Below are 20735 nucleotides of genomic sequence, written 5' to 3'. Positions count from 1 at the left end.
ATGAAAGGGGCTAATCTCCAAAAGCTCCCTGCCCGATTTTTTTTTTTTTTTGGCACAGAGACAAGTTTTTAAGCTGCCATAACTGAAAGGCAGAAATTGTCTTTAGCAAGAACCAGTTTCTAGTGCCATTAAGGTCTACAGAAGAAATCTACTAAAATCCCTTGTTGAGCTTCATAATTTTCTCTCCCATCAGCTGAAAACTGTTTAATATATTACACACTGTCTAAGAAATTTTCTTCTTCCTATCAGGATTTAAACTCTTTACTTTTATAAAATATTAAGAACAGGATATGTTATGAACTATTAAGCAAAAGACATTAATATTTCAGGATAATATACATGAAAGAAAATAAATCAGAACAATGCATCAATGTTGTGAAAGCCAAATAAGAAAACCCAAGCAATTCTTGTTGATATGCTTCCACTGACCAGGATCATCACACTGACATATCTCCTGTTTCACACACAAATCAATCAACTCAAACACACACTTGTATCAATATGATAACAGAAGTTCAGCTCTTTGGTCATTCTTAGTGAGACTGCCTGGCTCTACAGCAAGGCTTTTAATAATCAAAAGGTATACATGTGCTCTAAAATCAGGATCAGAGAAGACCACCTCAAAGGGTCATCTGCTGAGGATGAAGCACAAACAAATGAGGAAAGGGGGTAAGTTAGGAAAGAGTAAAATACCCAGACTGACTTAATGCACAGTGTTTAGCTAAGAAGCAACAAGAACGAAAATATACTACTCAACAGCAGCTTTTAGGCAGTAAATTCAGTATTAAAGTATTACTGACATTAACTAATATGAAAAAGTACAGCAGATGTAGATAGTGGCATTGTATGTAACAAGGAAAATACTGTATTATACCCTTTCCATGCAATTAAAGACTGCTTAAAATGTCTTTGAAGTCCATTTCTGATGGCTGAGATTGATACGAGCTTGATAACTGGAAGAGAAGAAAGGAAGAAACCTAAGGGATGTACTTGGAGAGTTTCTGCATTTTGCCTGTACTTCATTCTTTAATGTTCTAATGCTGCTCTTGTTAACTCAAGCCCCCATTCAGCAAAGCACTTAATCACATGCCAAAATTTCATTTATTTCAGTGGGACTTCAGCTTTGGATTAAGTGCTTCACTGAATTATATATTATTTTTCACTTTCCCTTACTTCTTGATGAACTTTACTACTCAGAGTAATGTATTACTCAGTGTAAGGTAAACCGTTGGTTTTAGGCAGGTGACATAATACCTGGAAACATTACTGTCATTTAATTAAAATAACTGATGAACTCTTAACTATGTATAATGATGTGAACTGCAGTAATAATAAAGCTTTATTTTGCTTAATAGTTTTCAAAAAGGAAGGATAGAATGAGAAGGCATCAATATTGCTAGAACTCTCTGTGATCTACGCCATGGAAGAATACAGCAAGTAATCTGACTGTTTAAAAAGAATCTTATTTTCCATCCAGATGTTACAAATTAACTGAGAATTTACTTATTGCATAGGAAAAGTGACATAATTTTTGATGAGTTACCACAACATACTAATTTTTGCTACATTTTGACAAAATCTAAAGAAACTGATCTATACACATGCATTCATATTAGTTGCCATTTCTATTTGCGCTGCACATTTTAATGCCATTAATTCATCTGCAGCCATTCACCAATTCTCTGTTGTTTAAGGAGTCCCTAAATTTCAAAAGCTCTTAAGTGCCTTTAAAGTACACCTACCTCGATGTACATCAGAGGAGAATGAGGAGTGAACTGAAAGAAATCAGTGTCTGTCAGGATTATAATTTCCAGCTTCAACCTTCTCTCGTATTTTGGGTGAAGAATGACTGAAGAATTACTCTTCCTGGAATCCTTTGCCCATCCTCATCTGCCCTGCCTAACTTAATTTCTGTGTTTGTTAGGAGAAACAAAGCTTTTGTGGAACTATTTCATTACCTTTTCTTCTTTGGAACCCCATTCTAGCCTAAGGATATCGTGACTGCACGGGTCTCATTTCTCATGCCACCTTTCCTTGTCCTGTAGTCAAAAAGATGATGCCAGTGAACACTGATAGTAAGAAATTATGTAGCTTAAGGAACAGCTGTGAGGTGCATCTCCAACAGGAAGATCTATTAGCACGGGTAAACTCATTGCAGCAGAGATAAAAACAAGGATGATAACTAGGTCTGTAAAATACATGGTCAGATTTAATCAGTATGGTTTGCCAAAAAAGAAAAAAAGGAATAATTTTGGGCAAATGTGTAAGGCAGTAAATGTGAACATTTTATTTCCAAAACTTTTTGACAAGAGCATGTCTGGAAAAGAAGCAAAGAATGGTCACAGGTCAAAATGGTGTTTCTGCACCAGAAATAGAACAGTAAGGTGAAACTGTTGGCTTCTGCCATGGAAACAGTAACTGTCAAAGAATCTCAATATTCTGTAGAAAGTTATCATTAAGGATTTTCAAAGAAAGTGAAAAGCAAGAAGAAAAATTTGCAGGTGACTTTTTCCCCCTTGCTACTTACAAGAGGGCTGTGGAAATGTAGGAGTCATCGGAGCGTAGACATATAGCTTAAGGAACAAATGAAATATTTGCATGGATAACAAGAATAACTAGTCATAATCATGATTTCAGTCACAAGGACTAAATGCAGCAGTGTGTGAAACATTAGCCTTAAAACTGTTTTACTTCTTATATTTAAAATAATTCCTTGAGTTAGACTTATGGTTAAGAAATACTTTAGAAGAAAACTATTTGTAAGGTAAACTGAGACACAATTATATTTTACATTATTTTACTCTGTACATTTTTCTAGTGTTAAAAGCCATACACAGCAGAGAGATTTATAAAGGACAGTGTTTAATATCAGTCTAATGAAATACAAAACATTTTCACTATGACCCCAAATTAAAATTTTTAGTACAGTGTTCTTTTAATCTAGTTCAGTTCCTTGATCTTACTTTTCACACAGCTCTACCAGCAGTTGTGCCAGCACAACAGAAGGGATGGCACAGGGTGGGAACAGCAGCCAGGGGAGGGGGAGGCAGGAAAGAAGGGGTCAGAATTGTATAAACTAACCTTGCTGCTAAAGGAATATGTCCATTATCAACATCAACACATACAGGTAGTGTTGCTCCCCTTTACTGCAATTGTTTATAGAAATACAGCTAAATGTGACAGTGTACAGCTGAAAACCTAGATCTAAATCAGTGAACTAAAGTAACTAGCTAACATGGTATTTTTAATATATTATAGGAACACACATAAACAAAGTTAACTGGAAGAGCTTATCAGCAGGAAAATACTCTTACCAGTATTAGTCAATAGACTAAGTGAGGTTCAGCTTTGAGCAAAAGACACATCTCTTGTAGGAGGAGATGGAGAGCTGAGAAAACTGTCATCTTCAGGGGTAGATTCAACAGCTGACAATGATTCATAATACTCATCCTCTCCATCCAGTACTTTGATTTGGCTTGAAAATAAACAAACAACACTTCTTAAGTTAAACACTGTCAATATCTTCAGAAATAGCAACTACTCTGTGGATGTAAAAATGAAAAGCCCCACTATAAGAATGGAAAAAGAAAAGGGATGATTTGATGAGAAAGATACAGCTTTTATACATATTCCAACTGCTATTACATATATTTTTACATATCTTTTATATTGCGAATGGTTCTGAGGATCAGGGAAATGCAGTATCATCTTTCAGTTTGGGAGTATAGAATGATAGAACAACTATTTGCACTAAATGAGCATTTAATTTGAGCAATGTGGCTTTTCTTGTCTGTGCATGTTCCACAAGTAGGATATGATTTTGGTATCGTATTTCAGATGATGGTTTGCTATCACTATGAGCCAAGGACTACAGCATCAATTTTTGGGAAAAGCCCTATTGACAGCAAGGGGCTTTCATTTTTCTGTGATGTATGATGAGCACTGCAGCTTGATGTTAGTGTTTTTATTCCCAGAATACAAACTTTTTTAAACTAGGGGAGGGAGAGAAAATAAACCAAATTTTGCACAGTCTTGCAAAAATTTGGACTTTAAGCTTGACTCAAAGACCTCTTGTTCAAAAAGTTATATTCAGAAGATTAATAAAAACCAAAAGAAAAAAATCCAGAAGGTTCTGGTAAATTTTTGGACTAAATGTGTCTGTAAGCACCCATCAGTTCTCTCCGATCCATGTGATCAGGCAAGTGAGTATTTGGGCAACTGTACAGGAGCCAGCCTAGTTTATTCTACCTATACCAGGAGGTACCTGCTCATGTAGCAATGAGAAATGACTCAGTTAACAGAGAAGGAGAAACTCCTTTTGTGCAGAGTCGCCTCTCTGTCAGCTCCTCACATGTGCTCCCCCAGGAAGACAAGAGGCCCACTGCGAGTGTGCTGCTGTGGGGCTGGCAGGGCTTCTGGCACTGTTCTGGGTCACAGGCCTCCAGTTCTAACACCCTTCATCTGGCACCTTCCACCAGTGTGAAACACACTTCAAAATATGAACAATGCTATTTTTTGGTAGTAATAGCACACAGAGAGAGCTGGGAAGCATATTTTTTAAGAATCAGTTCTAGTGTCTGCAGACAGCAGTACATGCAAGTTTTACATTTGCTTCTGCAGAAAATGTCCAATGTCAATGCACAGAAATATGTTAATTGTTTATTTTTAGAAACCTCTCTAGAAAGTTTTGCATATTCTGTAATATCACAAAGGACTTCTTCTGTTTACAGTTGCTTAGAACTAAGAAGATAGATATTTACCCAAGTTTTCTTGGCTTCCTCTTGCTCCCTTGATATTCTAGAGTTCCCTGTGGAGAGGGCCAAGAACATACAGTCAAAGCAAAGCAGCAAGTCGTTAATTTTTAATTCAAAGTGATTTTGTGTTGAATGCAAGCAGATGCTGATAATATCAGAAGTCACAGCATAATTTTTTTGATCAAAGGGCTCAAGTGAGCCTGATGAAGCATGCATCTTGCTCGTCTTTGATAAACCACATCAATTATTCACCGTGAAGGCAGACATCCTGACATGAAAGCAACAGATAAAGAGCATAAGCACATGTTCAAGACGAGAGCAGAAGAACGTGGGGGTGGGGCTGGAGGGGCTGAAACAGGTATTAATAACAGAATTATTAACTGGAAACAAAGCCAGTAAAACAGCTTTATTGCCACTTTGAACTCACATTTAACTGGTTATAGTACATGTTATCCTCAGGGCTATTCAGCATTTTGGGCTGCTGACATCGTCGACGAGGTGTTCTCAGCTTCTGTTCAAGAGAGTTTTCTGAACCTACAGTAAGATAACACAATTTAGTTTTAAGCTGTGCCAGGTGCTGTGAACGTCTTAGCACATTTTAGTCTGTAAACAGTCTTTTCTTCTGTCCTATTTGGTCCTGGATTTATTAGCAAGTCTGTTCTATTCAAAGTAAGCGAACAGAAACTTGGGAATCTTTGTTTTCTCTTTTGAAACTTAGCTCAAATGCAAGTTTTTATGCAGAACTTAATTTTCACTTTTTAACGTTTTTTATTCTTCCATATATCTATATCACACAGCTCCTTATTCCTTTCACACTTTTTCTTAATATCTTCTGTTATCTAAGCAGGAAATGAGGTATATTGTGACTAGCTAGGAATGTATTATTCAGCAACAACAAAATAGTTTTTCTACAGTAGACAGTAATAAAGTCTCTTGACTGATGAGACTTAGTCTATTATCATCATTTTCTTTATATAAAAAGGCTACCTTCTTGACATGGCTCTCCGTTTAATCAGATTAAATGAATCAGTTTGGAAGTATACTTTCTTCATATAATTTCTGATGTGCTGTAAAGTAATAGTTGCTTAAAGTCATCTGGAAAGCAGAATTTAGAGATGAAGGAAGAATTTCAGAAGGTTTTCAGAAAAGAACCAACAGCTTGCTAAGTTTTGCCTTTTTTTTTTTTTTTTTTTTTTTTTTTTTTTTGGAGGGGGTGTGGTTTGTTTGGGGTTTTTTAATGCTTTTTTTTCTAGTATGCTATATTCTATTTTACCAGGTATTTTCCATGATACATACTTTGGATTACAGGGTAACTATTTTCATAAAGTTAGTAAGCTACTACAATATACTGTGGGAGTAAGCAAAGGTGATTTACTTTTCAGATGATTGCCCCAATGCCTTTGACTTTTCTCATATCTCCTTGTTAAAAATTATTTTAGTGACAGTATGAATAAAAACAGGTTTTGGCAGCACTGAAGGAAAAATATACATCTTATACATTTGCATTCCATACTGCACAAGGAACTTGCTCCTATACAAAAAACCAGCACAAAGATCAAGCAGCAGGAATTCCTTTAAACACTTCAAACTGAAGTTAATATGCCTTTTGCAGATGCAGGGCTCTAATCTCACAAATCCATTGACAAAATCTGGCCTTAAGGAGCAGGTAACATTACAGAGGAGGTTTATTATGCACTCGGGCTTATAGTTTGTACCTGCAATCTGAACGAGGTAGAGGAGATGTCTGAACTTTGGCTTTTTCAGCCAAAAGATTGACTGTTCTGAGAGATTTTCTCTCTTTCACTTCCTTCCCCTCAACAATAAAATTTAAAAAAATATTAATTTCTTCTCAGTGTGCAACTGCAATGTCTGCGTGGGAGAGGAGCACTTGTTCGATTCCATCACAGCACCTGGGAGGGATGGTGGCTTAAATGACCACCAGGGAGCTGACTGTAGAGCTGGGTCTAAAATTCAAACCCAGTTTTATAGAGAAAGGTTATATTTATCCACTAATACAAAAAAACTTAAAAATAATACATTCCTCCTGCTTGCTAATTTAATACCTAATGCTTCAATACTTTATACTTTCAAGTTAAGTAAACCTTTATATTGTGCTAAAGAGATTGTGGTGGCTGAGCCACAACCTTTGCTACTTGCCTATATTGCATCCAAACAGACAAGGCAGAAGCTGTGCCAGAAAATACTTCTGAGGAAATTGGGTGCCCAAAAAATATCTGTGTTTTTCACTATGATTCAGATAGGATATAAATGCAATTTTGTTCTCTCTGTAGACTGAAAATGTTGCAGAAGACCTGTCATAACTACATTCTAGCCTCTCTCTGCCCTGAAAGTTACTCAAATTGTTCTTAGAGCTTCCTCCATCAGAACAGCAGGGTCTGCAATTTTTGCAAGCAATATTTTCAATCACAAAGCTAGTTGAGTTTTTTTTCTTACAGCAATATAATTTTTGAAAAACTCTCTATGACTTTTTTTTTATTCTAGAAAGAGGCTGGTATGAACTCAGGTACTCACTGTTCTGCATAATTTCACACACCTCTGCTGCTTGTCACAAGTAAAAACACAGCACACAAATATTTAGAAATTTTTAAACAGTACAATAATGTTATGGGGTAGATTTTTTTCCTTTCCCCTAAGTGCTCTTGAGACCTTCACATGTTTTCTTTTTCAAAACACACATACACATAGGCTGGTTTTTTAATGTCTTTCATCCATTAGGATTCTGAGTCACTAATATTTTGCTCTACCTTTTTATCCTGACACTTAATTATTTCTGTGTATCCTACGGGTGGTCTGCAGCTTGTGTTCTCCAAAGGAAATACCCTTTCAGTGGGCCCATTTGTCTTAGTTGCACACTACATGAACAGTACAAAATCTGGTAACATTTATCATAAACTACCATATCTGGAGAAAATGGTATTAACATGTGCTCAACACTCAGCAGTTGAATAGGCATTTTAAATGCTGTTCTAAAATATTTTGCTTTGATGACAAACTTAAAGCCACCAATAAGAAAAAGTCACTTGTAATTTAATAGCAATAGTAGCAGCACCACTATCATTAATGAGGTATTGTCTATACTGCACAGAAATTGTGCCAAGTCCCTCTGGCATGTCCAGGCTTCTTAGTTTGCTACAAATTTAGAAACCAGATGAGAGGGTGAACACACACACTTTCTTCAGGTTGTCCTTTAGCACCACTTTTTAAGAAAGAGATCTGACCCCCTTTCGTCTAGAAGAAAACCTTTTCTTTAAACTCTGAGCACAGAAAATCCTTAGGTTACAATTTCTTATTTGATAAATCACTTACTGCAGTGCAGAAATAACAAGAGAGTAGGTAAAATGCTTTCTGCCAAGTGCACTATGTCAGCTGCTCTAAGTGTAGGGTAGCTGAGGTGCTGGGCATCCTCGTCTCACGAGCTCAGAGAGACCGACACATGGGTGAGCAGGCTCATGTGGATGCTTTCCTAAAGACACCACAAAACTGATGTGGCTTGCAGTGGAGGGAAATAGAAACTGGCTACTGGATCCATCTATTGGAGTAGAAGATATTTATAAGTAAAGAAACTGATGGTGTTTCTGTTTAGTTCTGTACTACCACTGTTGGTTATCCTTTTTATTTCTTTGATGCATAAGAGTCTAAGCCAAAAAACCTCAACTTGCAGAGGTCAGACAGAAAGATATATTTTTTCAAGTAAATGTGAAGTCAAACATTCAAGATACATTTTTATGAATTGGGAATTACATACTTGGAAAGCAATGTCTCCAGGAGAGACTTGGGAACTACAGATATTCAGCTGAATATGAAATACACTGGGTGCAAAGAAGGGAAGACTCAACAGAAACAGAAAACTAGTTTAATTCTTGTGTACAGAATTATTTTAAAGTGGATGCAACAAAGGGCAGAATGTTTTGCGAACAGGAACAATTTGAACTCTGAAAAATCTGCCACATGGCGAGAAACATAAGAAGATTGTTCTACTTCATTCTTTTCAAAAGAAGGTGAAGAGGTGATCTGAAGCAAGTGCAAACCCCTATACAGAACATTCAAAAACAAAAGTCTAGACTAACTAATGGTAGAAGCTGAAGAAAATTTTAGACCAGAACTACAGCATATACTGCAAGCAATCAATTGGGAGAAAAAATATTTAGCAGTATGATGGAAACTCAGGTTAAGACTAGAAACTTTTAGAAAAGGCATGTTTTGACTTAAGCAAAAACAACTGAAGATGTGATAGAGATCACATCTATTTTAACAAGAATTAATTTCTCTAATGTAATTTTTATCAGATGTCTCAGTCTGCAGAAAATCTGTATTGATCTTTTAAATTCTGGAATTAGTTTCTAAATTTCCACGTGATTCTTCTACGTTGTTTTCTTATGGCTGAAATGGAAATACTTTTCTTCAGTCAGCCATTATACCCATTATACTGACATTTTTAATGATATCTCTTAGCTTGGAGATGATAAACACATTTCTTTTATCTTATTTATAAGATTTTTCTGTTTAAAAACCCATCCTTTCCATAAGCTGCAAAGGACTCTTTCAGAAATGCACAGACTGCCAAGCAGTAAGATTTAACAAAAGACTTCAGACTGCTCTTTAGCACTGACACATGGACTTTTGCATCTAGGATTTGGGCCCTGACCAATACTTTCAAAATAGTAGTGGCAAAAATGTATTTTTCTAATGACTTCCCATGGAGCAGGTGACTTCCCTTGATATTCAGTGAAGATCTCATCTTAGATGTCCTTATTGTCCTGATTATCTTAGTATTGAAAGCATGGGTGCCAGGCAGCCATGTCAGAGAAACAGAATCATCAGATTTTGCTTGCTGAAATGAAGTTAGGGTCTCCATAAACTCTTAATGACTAAACTCTTGCTTCAAAAACCTCATGATGCTGATAATCTTGCCAAACATTGCTAATTTTTTCTTTCATGGAGAATTCTGCACAGAAATTGTGAGTAAGCAGCTTAACTGCATTAGAAACATGTAAAATAAATTTATGTGCATCAGATTGTTTTAAGGGTGGTGCAGCACACCTGGGGCTCTAAACACCGATTGACATCTTACTTTTTTTGCAAGAAATGCACACAAGGGTTCTTTGCCAATGTGTCAGTGCCCCAAAGAGGCTGTGTTGCCTATTCCCTTGCTGAAGGGACTTCATCCTCCACAACACATATTGAAGAGTGGAGCTGAGCACACTCATTTTCCTTCTGAAGCCATTTACCCAAGCAAGTTTGGGAGGGAGGGGTTAGTCTTATCTCCTTTTCTGCCATAGGTGAACACAAACCTGGTATCACTGGAAGGGTAGTTTGTTCCCAGTTACTCAAACAAGGAGATTCAGAGTGCGAGAAGGGGCAGTTTGTCAAAGGAAAGGTGATGGGGCCATTTAAGGAATCATATATATTATTAACAGAGTAAGCAAATAAAGTAGAGAAATCACTATGACAAGAAAAATAGTAAGCATGTAGCTGATTTCCAATCTATAATATCAGATGAAACATGAAAGTGCAACCCTTAATTATAAGCAAATATTAGCACAGACTCATGGGATCTCATCATAACATCTCAAGGTCTACATTCATGAAAATTTAAGCAATGTTTAAAATCATGTTAATTTGTTCTTTGTTTGTTTCTTTTCCTGCCAGTCTAATTTATTCCAAAAGACTTTGGTTCTCAAGCCTGGATATATTGATCATGCCTATGTAAAGCATTGTTATAGCCTGGGGAGAAGACTTTTGTGAAAAAACTTGTCTTTGTTCTCCTTTGATAATTTATATACATTTTGATGTTTTCAAGTTTCCAGTTTTGAATCATTTTTCAAGGCAGCAAGTTAACTTCACTTCTCCTCTTGAAGTCTTAGGCAAATGCAGAAATGACCTCACAGACAATGATAATATACATCCTCTTCCTGGACTGGATGCTAGTGGATAATTATGTGCAGCATGTTGACTTCAAGGAACAACTACATTTTCCTGTGTGCTATGCAAGTCTGTTCAAGGAGAGGACTCAAGGGACTAATGATTCTGGTCCCACTCATATCAGTGTTATATGGGACTGACTGAACATCACTTACACAGTAAAAACTGCTGCAAATTAACTAGACTTCACGATTTTCATTATTTCAGCTTTGTTTTTAAAAAGAGTGATTTACAAAGGGCACACAATGCTATTTGACTATGAGTGTTCATACAAATGTGTTTTCCTTCCTTTTCCATTGCCATGATTCTCCACCACTTGCACAAATTTTTATCATGCCTTAAGTGTAAAATAGGAGTAAAATGGGAGTAAGATGAAAAATGTGCTTGGGAAGCAGAGTGAATACTCAAGCAGTTAGTCCCCCTGAGCTCCTGCTGCATCTGCCTGCCATACTCAATCCCATTAGTGCAGAACTATCCTGTATGTGCCCCTACTAAGCTGCAGTCAGGGTGAGTTTAGTATGAGCACACATTAAGAGACACCTGGCCCACATCACAGGGTATTTGTACATTGCCTGTTAATGCTACCAACTATAAAAGTATCAGAAACAAGGACAGGATAACAGGTCTAATAGGCTTCACATCCTGTAATCTGTAGCTTCAGTCAGAAATGATGAAGTTACCGTGTCTATGCGACATACTATAAATTCAATTATATTATGGTAGTTCTGAAAAAATGCTGGAGGCTGATAGAAAATAAACACACTGTCTCTCTAAGATTTTAATCTCAGTACAGGCAAAACCACAACAAGAGACAACAAGACAGGGTAGGTGAGAATAAAGACAAGACTCCCGGGTGACTTGAGTAATAAGGTATGTCTTCATTATGTTCTTTTCCCTTCTGAAGTTATTTGGAGGAAAAAGAGATAATTATGGGAAAGAGGTAAAAGACAAAAAAATAAATGATTAAGTAAAGCACTGAGGAACAGAGGAAAAGAAGAAAAGGGAATAAAAACCATTAATGTGCAGCAGTAGAACCTATGTTCTGGCATCAGAGGATTAAATTAATCTAGTAACATCAGGAGCCTGGAGGCATATTGACATAACAACTGTAATTCTCTCCAGAATATTTTATGCTTACCTACCAGTACCTTCAGATGTCCGCAAATGTTCAGTAAGGCCAACTATTCTGTTGATATAATGAGATCAAGTATGATGGCAACCATTCCTGCCACCAAATTCCCTTGGTCCCTTCCTGTATATAAGAGTGTCCAGGAATATTTATAGGAGCTGGCACTCTTCATGCTGCTAGTGACACGCAAGCATGGAAAGAACAATAAATCAGATGTGCTTTGAGGAGTTACAAGACCTCAGCCCTTGCTAACTAACAAAGTACCTTACCGAATCTTCACGTAAGTGCTGCTAATGAAAAGGATGCTAACTACTTAAAAAAATATATATATTAATGCTTTGAAAGAATGAATAATCCTTAGCAACTCCAGTGTGCTTAAAGCTGTTACCTGGATTCATTGTGTAAGAATAATATATTCGATTTAATCATTTTCAAGTGTCAAGTGCTTTGTAGTCTATAGCTCAAATGTAGTTACCCAATTCACTGAACACACAGAATCTGAAAGGAATAAAAAATCCTATAGAAAGATATAAAATAAAGCAAAACGAAGCTTCACTATCACCTTGGATCCCCCACACAATTGTGGTGAACTAGAATTCTGTTTATTCAGATGGAGTGTGCTCATAGTGCCAAGAGCCATAGACTGCTAGGGAAATTAGTGTAGCCCCTTTGATGTCATGTGCATCCCAGAATCTGTAACACACTGCTGAATCTGTGAGCATATCCTTTTGTTTATAACCCTAAACAGAACCATTTGAATACACACACTGAAAGAACTTGTAACAGAAGCAATGCATTTTCTCCCACCCAGTGATTCATTACATACAGCTTCATTTTGGATACTGCAGTTATGTGCAAAGCCATATGCTTTGGATTATAAAGCACACTAAACAAATCATAAGTTTTTCAAGATGGTATGTAAAGGCTGGTTTTGCATCCGTTTGTTGCCAACGACCCAGATGATACTGTAATTAGAACAACAAATATTTTATGTGAAATCAATCATTTAGCTGTCTCTGAACCCCGAGACAATGGCTTTTAGATACACTTTGTTGGGAAACAAGATCCATAAATAGTTAGAATCTTGGCTTTTGCTCTTTTTTTTCCTTTCCAGCACAGTTCTGATCCTTCAGTATTTGTCAGTTCTTTCAGTTTCTATTGTGAGTGATTAGACTGTAGAGGAAAAAAGGCAGAGATTAAACAAAGCATACCAAAGAACTGAACTATCAGTGACTAACATGGGTAAGAGTCAAACCTGTCAGCAAACAGCATGCTTCTACAAGTATGGTCCCGAAGATGTCTTCCTATTTATTGAACATACAGAAGCCCTTAAAAGCCCTGCACATAATAACATCTAATGGCAGGTTCCAGAGGTGTGGCAATTAGTCAAAGTCCAAAGGTTTACACAAATACAACTGTAACTTCAGGGAAAAATAATTCATGCTAAACTATCTGAATGGCAGAAACTACTTCTGGACAATGCAGAAAACTTCTTATCATTATTTTTCTTTCCCTCCTCGAACTTGACCCAAGGTGGTTGTGGAAGTTTTTGGTTAATTCATAAAATCACAGAATGGCCTGTGTCGGAAGGAACATTAAAGATCATCTAGTTTCAACCCCCCTAATATGGGCAGGGACATCTTCCATTACACCAGGTCACTCAGAGCTCCATCCAGCCTGGCCTGGAACACTTCCACAGATGAGGCATCTACAAATTCTCTGGGCAACATATTCCAGTGCCTCGTTAGCCTCAGAATAAAGAATTTCTTCCTAATAACTAATCTAAACCTATTCTCTTTCAGTTTGAAGCCATTCCGTTTGTCCTGACGCTACACTTCCTTTGTGAAAAGTTCCTCTCCGTCTTTCTTGTGAGCCCCCTTTTTAGGTACTGAAGACTGCAATTAGGTATTTCAAAGCCACCTTTTCACCAGGCTGAACAGCCCCAATTGTCTCGACCTTTCTTCACTGGAGGGGTGCTCCGTCCCTATAGTCAACTTGGTGGCTCTCCTCTGAACTTGGACCAAATATTGATGCTTTTCCTGTGCTCAGAAACCCAGAGCTGGATGCAGCATTCCAGGTGGGGTCTCACAAGAGCAGAGCGGAGAGAGGAGCAGAATCACCTCCCATGGTCAGCTGTCCATGCTGCTGAGAGTGCATCCCACAATACAGCTGGCTGGTGATCTTTTCAGAAGAGATCGTTACTGACAAAAACCAGGTCATTCTGGGTATGCTGGAATTACTACATATCATGGCCTATTTCCTAGTTCTAGAAGACTAGGTTAATACAATAGCCACCAGGTGATAAAAAATATCTATCATCTCACATGATAATGTGAGCTAAGTGATGTCTCTCTCACTGTTTGAGCAATGCCACATGATCACTACAAATTAATGAAGAACTTCACAGCAGAAAAGCTCACGGAGAGCAAATAAATATTAAGAGATCACTTCCAGATCAAGACATCCCTGAGCCACAAACCATGTTTCGCTGGAGAGTGTTCTGGGCAAATATCTCTGCTTGCCCTACTTTTATACTATACCCTAGGCTTTTCCTCTTGGTTAGTGTGAGAAAGAGAAAATTAGGATAAATAGACATGGATGGGGCTGGAAATGTTCTTTTTCCTGTGTGGGTGGGTTTTTCTGTTTGTCGATTTGTGTGTGTGTGTGTGTGTGTGTGTGTAAGGTGGCTAATATTTGAATGATGAGGAAAGAGATCAACTTAAAATAAATACATTCAAGCAGAACAAATCCCTAAGAGGCACCTGAAATGGAGACTGAGGTAACTTCTCACAAGGAAAATATCAGAATCTTCATTGTAAAGATATTTCAAGATCAACTCTTTATGGCAGGAAGGTTGTATTAAACTTGCCTCTTTGCTAGCAGTGCACCAGATCAGCCTTAGCTTCTGGAAGCTGAAATTCCGTAGAAAGATGAAGACAAAGGAAAGCCAGTAATTCCTCAGTTTTCTGCACATTCCCCATTTTCCCTTCTCCATGAGTTTTTATCTGAGGTACTAGTCCTAAAGTAGAAACACATACCCTAGGGACACCTACGCAGGCATCGTGCACTCAGAGGTATGCCACGACGCAAGCTTGTCTCTTCAGCATTATGCCATGGTTGGGACTCAGACTGTTGACACAGTTTATTTATTTAGCGAAGTTAAAGAAAATAGGATTAGAAAGAATCTCAAGTGAATGTTTTGTCCTTCCCTGTCTTCCAAAGTAAAACCATGCACCATGTTGGTGGTATGAGAAATTTTCAAAATTGCTCAGAAACAAAAGCATTCAAAAAATTCTTACAAACACAACATAAACAATGGAGTAACTCATGATACTTCTGCACAATTAGATGGCAGCTATTTCTTTAAAGAAGAATTAGGATGATGATTTAGTCAATATGATTAAATAAATAGCTTTGGCAACTTTAAAATACAAATCCTAAATAACACGACAGTATCATTAGTTTTAGAGTTAGTCTCCAAAACACATTTGGAGCTACTAATGCACAAGTTTTCAAACTACAGATTGTGGATCTTAAGAGCTGCATCTCATGTGCTAATATGCTTCAGAAAATTCACTGGACACTTGGCACTGGTTCATTTTGTGGATGCTAAGAAAAGGAAAGCATATGGGGAAAAAGATGAAATAAACATGAAAAGTAAACAGTGAGATTAACTTTTAAAAATAGTCAAAACATTCAGTGCATTAAAGAAGAGTAACAAATCACAAATACCTTCCTAGTACTACTTCTCTACAGAGCCAACTACTGCATTTGCCAAAAATGCATTGTACAATTGTGGGGAGTTAGTGTGTGCGATCAAAAGTAGGGCAGGAGGCAATCTGTAAGTTCACACTCTATTAAGATGTGGTTCATAATGGTCTGTGTTTCAGAGTTGCTGTTGTAGCATATAGCCTGGATACATTTAAAGGTAATCCCTCACCTTCTTCCAAACTGTAATAATAGCATTTTTATCCCATGCCCTCAGAGATTAAGCCACTTGATTGACTTTGAATTCCGGACACACAGGAAATTTGTATTAATTTAGCATAATGATGAGGCGCAATAAAGGCTCTGTGGAACCACAACAGCATGGTCTCTAAGGTTTTGTTCGTTACAGAAACACAATTTGCATATCTAAAGGCTTGAAACCATGGGTCCATATTGATACAACTAGTATCTCAAATTTGAGTGTAGCAGATTCAGCATATATTTCAAAGAATAAATGGCAGAAGCCCAAGATAAAACTCTCAGTAGATTTCTTCATTAAGAAAGAAGGTCTTTTTCTGAATTCAAGGTAGTTGGCAGCAGTAACTTTTAAAGGGGGTATGAAAGCAAGCTTGACTGAAGCTTGTAAAAATACCACTAGTTAAGGTATTTGCTTTCTGGTGTTGCTACAGTACTTTGGCCTGACATTTGTAAATGTTGGAAGTAAAGGAGGTATCTTGGCTAGATAAAGGAAACTAATGCTGCTGACCTAAGTTCTACAGCAATTCATTTTTTAAGGGGTTGTTACGTGCTACTGGGACACTTAACTAGTGATAGTTCAGAAGTGATCTACAGATCAAACTCAGGCCACTAAATTCTGAAGGAATATTTTGAAAGAAAAACTGAAGAAGCATAAGCAAACTATTCAGTCAATGACAGATTGTGAAAAATAAGCAGGAGTAGAAAAAATCTTCAGGCTTTAAAGATGTCTGTTAACCTGTGAAAGAGCATCAAGACTTGTTTTTTTTAAACTACTTCCAAATCCAAATCACAAACTTTTATTGACAACTCACACTATGAATCTAGTGGAAGAACGCTAGACACATACAAAAATAAGGGCTCATCATTTCCAGTGGTGCAGTTCCTTATCTGTCATCCTGAAGTTGTAGATGGGAGTGTCCAGTAATACCAAAGTAAATTCAGAAAATGTAGAAGAGATATTTAAAGAACAGAGAGGGAGGTCTGCAAAGAATTCCAACCCTGGGATCTCAGTAATAACATAGCAAATTCAAGTTGTGCATTTCATGGTACTTAGCAACACTACCTGTAATAAGAGTTTGGAGAGTGCAAAGCACACAGAATATGTGTAATTTTCATCCAGTCTTTCCTACATGCTTCTAAAGAAAATTTTGGTGAAGATTTCAGCTTAGGCAGGAAGAGGAAGGTGTACATCTATGTGCACATATACAAATAAAGTAAGTTGACCTGCTGGTATTATAGTGACCTGCTTACGTGACAGTATGTTGTTTTGTTCTAAAAACACTGTTCATGACAGGGCACAGCTTGCATTAATGTATCAGCTCACTGTACTATATTCCCCTCTGAACACAATCTTTGTACTTGAGTGAACTTTTTAAAAATGGTAAATGCTATGGAATTATTTAGATTCTTTATTTCTCTCACAAATATGTGACTAATTCAAGTGACTGATGAAATTTTATTCCTCAGAACAAGATGAACTCTTCTTTAGAAAAATGAGCATTGATTTCAAGGTTCAAACTGAGGCACTTGAAAGGCTGATTTTTAAACCATTACAGCTTAGCCCTTCTAGAAAATCAGGCTCCTCCACAGTGCGTTATTGCAGGTACACATAATTTCCTGTCACTCCAGAAAATACAGGTTAAGTGACTTCTGGAATTTTTTTGTGGAGTTGATTTGGATATTATTTTACCTCCTAACTACTACAGATATCTGATTTTTTTCTCAACCCCCTTCTTACAAGTCTATACTAGATTCTTGGCTGCTATTGAATAGCATATCCCTATAGAGTAGCTTGTGATATAACATAAAAATTTTTTATGTTTGTGTCCTGATTCTGTACTTGGGTCTGTGGGTATTGCAGAGCATGCAAAGTTTATGAATTAACACTTTATTAATTACTGTGCATTTATTCCTTGTGTGAATGACCTACAAAGGACCCCACAGAATTACAACATGAACAAACCAGTGCATTGCAAGTGTACCTATTGCCACAGAATGCCACTTCTGATTTCTCTCTTTTGAATAGCCAGGAAGTATGGCCATATTAACATAACTCTCTTCCACAACATATCCTGCTTCTCAGTAGGACTAATTAGCTTAGGCACGGCACTGCACTCATCCAGCTATACTGCCTCGGGGTCTGATTCACATCTAGCCTGAACAGCTTTGCGAAGCACTGGCATGCGTTGAGTTGCTATATCATAAATTTATATTAGCCTTACACCTTACTAACTTCCCCATGGAGACAAAACCTAAAAATCAGCTTTACCGCTGTGAACACAGTCATCAAAGTCTCCTACTGAAATAATGCCATAATAGTAGTGACAATACCCTGGCCCAGCAGGAAGGCTCATATCCTGAAAGCACTAACATAGGTGCACAGCTTCCCCACTAGATCTAGTTCCTCTGGAGGCAGCCCCAACATTAGGCATATGAATACAAGGGAAAAATTGGAAAGTATGGGAAAAACACCTTGACATTAACATGGCTTAGAGAAATAAGATTAAAACAAAAATGTGCAACAGAATTTTAAATCCAGTCTTTAGAAAGGACTGGCTTTATTATTCCCATTATTAAAGAGCACTGTGAATTAAAAGGCTATGGGCAGAGAGACGTATGCATTTCTCTTCACTCACACAAGAGACATTAAATTTTTAAATTTTATCACTCAGTCGATATACACAATACTCAAATTAACTCATAAAGCAGTTATAAGTCAGAGATAACTGAGAGCCATATACTTTCTACCAATCCACAATAATATGTAAGAGTACTTAAGGCTAACCTTTGATGAAAAATTCTTATGCTAGGTTCTTCAATATAACAAATGTAAGAATAACTTGTGCTTTCATGGAGAGTATGAATCAATGTGTAGCTGCTCATCGTTGTCTAAATTAAATGAATATGAGGCTGTTGGGTGGACAAAAGCAAATTGAAGATAATCAGCAAAATTTATGCTTTCAAATAATGTACAGACCACATAAATTACTTCAAAAAGACACATAAAACTATGAGTTTTGGAAAAAAAATAGAAAAAAGGAAAGAAACATAATTTTTGGACACTAAGTTCCAATTCATTGTTTGCTTTCACAAGGTAGAGCAGTAGAAAATTATCTCCCTCTTGTCATACATTTGATTTTTGATTAGGTCATTTTGCATTATTAGTAACTTCAAAATGCAGACACAAAAATAAAGACGTCTCAAAGATATTTTTCTACTCTGAAGATGGAAACTAATAAAAGAAAACTATCTATAACACCACATACAGGAAACCAAGCTTTTCAGTTTTTGCTGCAAACACTCATTCATGTCAGCAGTCTACATGAAGTCAATGCGTTATCACATTGCACAATGATGGATCATGTGAGGTCTTATGAGATGGCACAAATATTCCTTAAAATATGTTATTTTTAGTGATTTATCCCTTTTTCTTACTCTCAACCAAAAACACATGTTTTTCCAAAACAAATTACTGTTCTTTCACCAATTTTTTAGCATTGTTCACAATATTATTTATATAACCATAAATCCTTATTTTTATTTGTAAAATACATAGGAGAGGTTTACTATACTTATTGCACTTGTGGGTTTTTTTTTTTTTTTTTTTTTTTTTTTTTTTTAATTCTGCAATTCAACTCTGCTATTAGGACTTGATCTGGTAAGTTTGTGCAGAGATACAAAATATATCAGGTAGCTGTTCTGGCATATGAAGTCTTAGCTTTACATGATTTGTGTACTTATTTTTCAGAGAGTTACTAGGTTTCAACATAAACCCTCACAGAGTAGGATGCGGGCAGACTGGCTACACAGCTGCTGTGTGGCCTGTGAGGAGGAGGTGCCTCTACCATCTGACAGTGCCAGCAAAGAGCCAATGTCTTCATGACATTGTCCTTTTCTCTCTTTCCTCCAAGGGTGCAGACAGCCAGGACTAGGATAACCATTTGAACACACACAGAACGTGAGGGATGAACTTCCCAGTTATCCCTGCTGAAGTATTAAATTCAGATGTCTAATGATGACATTCTAAACATTACCATTACTTATTTCACTGCAGCTCAATGCACAGAAAGAGAGAGTAATTCCTACCATGAAGAGCTCCATGATATATTGCTCCTCTTTTACAAGAAACAGCAGTAGTTTGTGCCCCTGTTCAAGAAAGACTTGAGTGTCCAAACACTAGCTGGGAACCTGGGCTCACCAAAAGAAGGCTGAGCTCGTCAGACTTCAGTGAAACACCAAGGTAAGAGAGGGTCCAAGGGGACCGTGGAGCTGAGAGAGTACAGCTGATTACCTTTTCTAGTTTTGCTTCTGGAATGAAAATATTCAGAAGCAAATGTTTCACGTCCTATCATGTATCACACCACTACAGAGGTGACAAAGTTTGTCCTTCATACAGAAACTAAAGGACACAACTAAAAATCTTGCCTGCAATTGAGTTTTTCTTATAATTTTAAAGAATTTATGGCAAACCTGTGAATAAGAGTTACTCTGCTGCTGCCAAAGTGTAACTACAATGGCACCCAAACACATTTCTAACATCTAATAAACATAGAACTTTGGCAATTTAACGTAGAACATTGGAAAAATGTACTTATTGTCCACACTCATTGAAGAGAAAAAGTCAATGACGTCACAAAAACTGACTATGTTTTGGATTCTGGTGGGGTTTTTTTTTGGTTTTTTTTTTTTTTTTTTTTTTTTTTTTATGGCATCAAAAGATGGCATTTGAAGATGAGAAAGTATTGAAGTAGCACGCAAAGTCAGTAACATGATCTCACTACACTTGTCAATGTGCATAATGAGTTTTGTCTTTAAAAATAGCCTAGTATTTAGCTGTGTAAGTTCCAAATGGCATTTATTGGATGAAAATGCCTAAAGATTTCTGAAAGGTGTTCCTACATTTTGGCCATTAGCATTCTGCAGCAGGATAATTTAAATATTTT

At 36.9% G+C, this 20735-nt stretch overlaps 1 protein-coding gene across 1 annotated transcript in view; it reads right to left on the bottom strand.

Moving 5' to 3' along the window:
* Positions 1 to 3342: 3342 nt before the first annotated feature.
* MYO3B (myosin IIIB) overlaps positions 3343 to 20735 on the bottom strand; it is a 196591-nt gene continuing 179198 nt past the window's right edge. Inside the window, exons 34-36 of the mRNA XM_041473419.1 lie at positions 5182 to 5288; positions 4761 to 4807; positions 3343 to 3475 (exon numbers count right to left, since the gene is read on the bottom strand). Of these exons, the coding sequence (XP_041329353.1) occupies positions 3343 to 3475; positions 4761 to 4807; positions 5182 to 5288 (287 nt within the window). The remainder of the gene's footprint in view (positions 3476 to 4760; positions 4808 to 5181; positions 5289 to 20735) is intronic.

This window comes from Pyrgilauda ruficollis, unplaced genomic scaffold (genome assembly GCF_017590135.1).
Source record: "Pyrgilauda ruficollis isolate IOZ18807 unplaced genomic scaffold, ASM1759013v1 scaffold3, whole genome shotgun sequence".
Classification (NCBI taxonomy): Eukaryota; Metazoa; Chordata; class Aves; order Passeriformes; family Passeridae; genus Pyrgilauda; species Pyrgilauda ruficollis.
Note: the sequence above shows the minus strand (reverse complement) of the source record. Positions and strands in the feature narration are given on the sequence as shown.